The sequence below is a fragment of the Belonocnema kinseyi genome, chromosome 5 (assembly GCF_010883055.1).
Source record: "Belonocnema kinseyi isolate 2016_QV_RU_SX_M_011 chromosome 5, B_treatae_v1, whole genome shotgun sequence".
NCBI classification, from domain to species: domain Eukaryota; kingdom Metazoa; phylum Arthropoda; class Insecta; order Hymenoptera; family Cynipidae; genus Belonocnema; species Belonocnema kinseyi.
In genome coordinates this window covers 142,135,549-142,139,202 of record NC_046661.1, presented here as the reverse complement: position 1 = coordinate 142,139,202, position 3,654 = coordinate 142,135,549, and the positions used below count along the sequence as shown (strand labels likewise).

The 3,654-nt window shown below is 30.0% G+C and overlaps 1 protein-coding gene across 1 annotated transcript; it reads right to left on the bottom strand.

The window, feature by feature from the left end:
• Nucleotides 1-305: 305 nt before the first annotated feature.
• Nucleotides 306-3,313, bottom strand: LOC117172618. The gene is made up of 2 exons (XM_033360711.1): nucleotides 3,102-3,313; nucleotides 306-1,564 (listed from the first exon to the last, which is right to left on the bottom strand). The coding sequence occupies exons 1-2, from the start codon at nucleotides 3,180-3,182 to the stop codon at nucleotides 1,142-1,144; spliced, it is 504 nt and encodes a 167-aa protein (XP_033216602.1). The 5' UTR covers nucleotides 3,183-3,313; the 3' UTR covers nucleotides 306-1,141.
• Between the last annotated feature and the right edge of the window lie 341 nt (nucleotides 3,314-3,654).

Below are 3,654 nucleotides of genomic sequence, written 5' to 3'. Positions count from 1 at the left end.
TAATAACTTTATGTTTTAATAAAAATTTTAACTATAATGTATATAATAATATTATTAAACTTAATGATTTTGCAATATATCTATTAACATAATAATCGTTTATATTATTTAAAACAATGAAATTTTATGATAAGCTTTAAATAATTATTCCTGTAACATTGAATGAACCAATTAAAAATGTATTAAAATTGTATTTAATTTTTATTTTCTAAATAATTTTAAAGTAATGCATTTATTTAATTCTAATTTAGTTTATTGAAAGTGAAAATAAAAATACACAAACGGAAATAATTATCGGCGATTGATGAAAGTAGAAATCTAGTTTTTTATTTCGATTAATTTTATACATTGAAGAAAGATGTCGCCACAGAATAAACCACGTGAATAACTTGACCATGTAAGATTCAGCGCCCATGCGCTACTAATGGAAGTTATGAGTTTTTATATATAGGAAACAGTATTTTCAGTACTCAGTTTTAAAAATTGGTACAGAATATTGTGCTTTACAAAAAATGGAGGATGATTTAAGCGCCAGAAAAAGATTCGCTGTTTTACCTATAATATGCGCGTTAAAATCTATTTGAATAATCAAATTATTCCGCTTACGGAATTTATAGTGCTCGTGTGCATGGAGCAGATTTACTGCACTTTTAAAAAGTGTAGTGAGTAAGCAGCTCCCAAATTGAATTGAATTAAATTAAGCTCAAATATCCGCAAAATTTGAAACTTTCTGAGTACCTAAACAATCCCATTCTTGAATTATTCACTTGAATAATTTTTCATTTCGGCATATTTAAATTGTTTTGCCAATCCTTTAAATAGACGCTTATGCACTTATGCATGATTTCTATTAAATATTTAAGTATGTTTTTTATTAATGGATACATCAATAATTGACGTGAAAATTGTATATTTTAGTTTCTGATTTTTTACAAAAAGTATTGTACGTACTTTACGCAAACTTTACGTACTTTCCTGCATTCACACTTTTATTGTGAAAACGTTACATTTTAATTAACTATTTTTGATTTTAATTAATTCTCTTAAATTATTTATAAATGTATATATAAACTATATTTATAAATGAACTATAATTAGATTCTCCATTTCCACAATAAATGCTCGGTATTTTTGTTGAACTTTAACATTTTTTGGCCATTAAAACAGGATCTTCAGCAGTACTAGAGCCAGTTGATATTTTTCGCTTCACAGCCTTTTTCCTCACCATCTTCTCCTTTACTGGCTTATCTTGTGCATCAAGTGCACAACTAGCTCGAAACATTTCCTTCTGCTTGGCGAGAGTCTCATCGTCTAATTTGACTGCATACTCAATCTTTCGTTTATTTAGTTTAATATTCGACGGGAAAATCGTTGGAACTGCATTATACCGCAGAGCATGTCGTTTAATGGGCACTATGTAGGCCAGTCCACCAGTTTTAAACTCTATGCGATACTTTTCAATATCGTCTTCCTTAAAATGGAGAGCGCAAATTACGTGATTCGCAGTAAAATCATCTACACCGTAACGCAATAAAATTTCCTGCCACATTTGCAACTGCGTCTCCTTTATATAGAAAAATAGGATAAAAAAATAAATGTTAAATTTCTCAAACATTTCTATTAAAATTAAATGACAGTTAGGGTGAGTGACTCAGTGAATGAACACTTAAGGAAATCTCTGATTACAACTAGTCAACTTCACGTTATAATAATTGATTATTCGTACAAAATTTTTGAAAATAGATTCTTAAAAGTTCAAATTTCATAATCCGATAAACAAATTTTGTTTTTACCAAAAAGCTTTATAAAAAACAATTAAATAGTATAAAATTAATGAAAAAACCAGTGAATGAACACTATAATCACTACAAATTAAAATTAGGATTTAGGTAAAAAAAAGTACATGGGTACATTACAAAATGAGCAATTAAATAATGTAAAATATTAGAAAGCGTTGCGAAATTGATTAAATATATTATTTCAATAAAAACCACAAGAAATTTAGATATAAAGAAAGGAGGCAATACAAAAGTTGAACACAGAACTAGGTTAACTTTTCCTATTTTTGTATAGAAATATTTATTTTTAAAACATTTCTATCAGTTCTTTTAACCTTACAAAATATACAACTTTTCGTTTAAAAATAAATAGCTCTTATCTAGTGACTACAATAGAAACCTGCGATTTTTAGTACACATAACATTTGTAATACAGCACCTTTCTATGTTGCTTTAGGTTAAATTAGCAAATACAATTATAAATCACAGTGTTGTAAAAATGGAAATTCTTTAAGCATTTATAAATATATATATTGACTAGTACGCAGTAGTACCTAGCACGAATTAATGTTTTTTATAGTCAAAAAACGTTTTCTAAATGCAAAAAAAGCATTAAATTTTTAACCTCAAAGTTGCCTTACCTTTAATTTAGTTCGTGCGTACTTTTTTGATGTTCTAACCAAAAATATATATATTTAAACTATAACTATTTATAGTTTATATTTATAGCTTCGATGTTTATAGTCACATTAATTGAAACAAACTTATTTATATGTAAAGAAACAACAGGACCTGCGGGGTGACATTTTTGCTCCAATAAATGAACACAGCGTTCGTTCACTGGAACACGGGCAATTTAAAGGTCCAGTAGATGAACACTCATTTATTAATAAAAAAACGTACTTTTTGTGAAAATACCCTGTGGCAAATTGAATAATAATATCTTACAACTATAACAGCACAACTTTGATGCAGAAAAGGTAAAGAATTTTTTTGTAAAAGCAGTGTAAACAAGGAGTTGCTTAGACACATACGTTATAGTGGTCGATGACTTTCTCACCATCACTCACCATAATCGATGATGCTTCACGTTCAAGAAATTTTTTAAATTATTTACAAGAATTTACTGAAATGAATTGTATATTAAACTCTTCAAAATTTCGTCAAGATTTCAAATATATAGAAATTCATAAAGACATTAACTTTCAAAGGTTATACTTATATATTTTTCGCATTAGTGTTCATTCACTGGTGACTGTTCAGCCACTGGATCACTCACCCTATGTAAAACAATAAAATATATTAAACGTTTATTGTACGTACAGTGATAGCTTTAAAAAAGCGAAGTGTATTCGACTTCTTCGGCGTGTAAATAGAACTACAACCCGGCACGTGACACCTCATTGCTTAAAATAAAAAATTATTTTTAATCACTCAACATTTTCCAATTGAGTATTCTTACCATGGACATAGGAAACACGGGACTAGGCATGCCATTGCGGGGTTGATGCAATGAGGGGGGAGGTCCGCCATCTTTTGATGTCCCGCGACAAACATGGCAGCGCCCACTTGTTTATATTTTAATGCACAATTTGTTGGCAAAAAATGCTCGTGCGCATAATCAAGTGGCACATCGTAAGATGGCGGCTCTCCCCACACATGAAAATCTCCCCCCTCCCTTGGATTCAACCCCGCTCGACCAAGTTAGGATGGCATGCCTAGTCCCGTGTTTCCTATGTCCATGATTCTAACATTACGCCCACAGTAGGTACAGTCTTAAGGGCATGTGACACAGCTAAATACCTATATTACCGACCACAGTTTTTCAGTTCACTGAATGTTTTTTTGAACCTCAGAACTTTTTTTGTAAATAAAA

Excerpts from the sequence above, each read along its gene's own strand:
- LOC117172618 (XM_033360711.1), bottom strand. The coding sequence starts at position 3,182 with ATGAGGTGTCACGTGCCGGGTTGTAGTTCTATTTACACGCCGAAGAAG. Across the intron at positions 1,565-3,101 it reads GCTTTTTTAAAGCTATCACT|GAGACGCAGTTGCAAATGTG; the intron begins GTACGTACAATA and ends TTCTATATAAAG.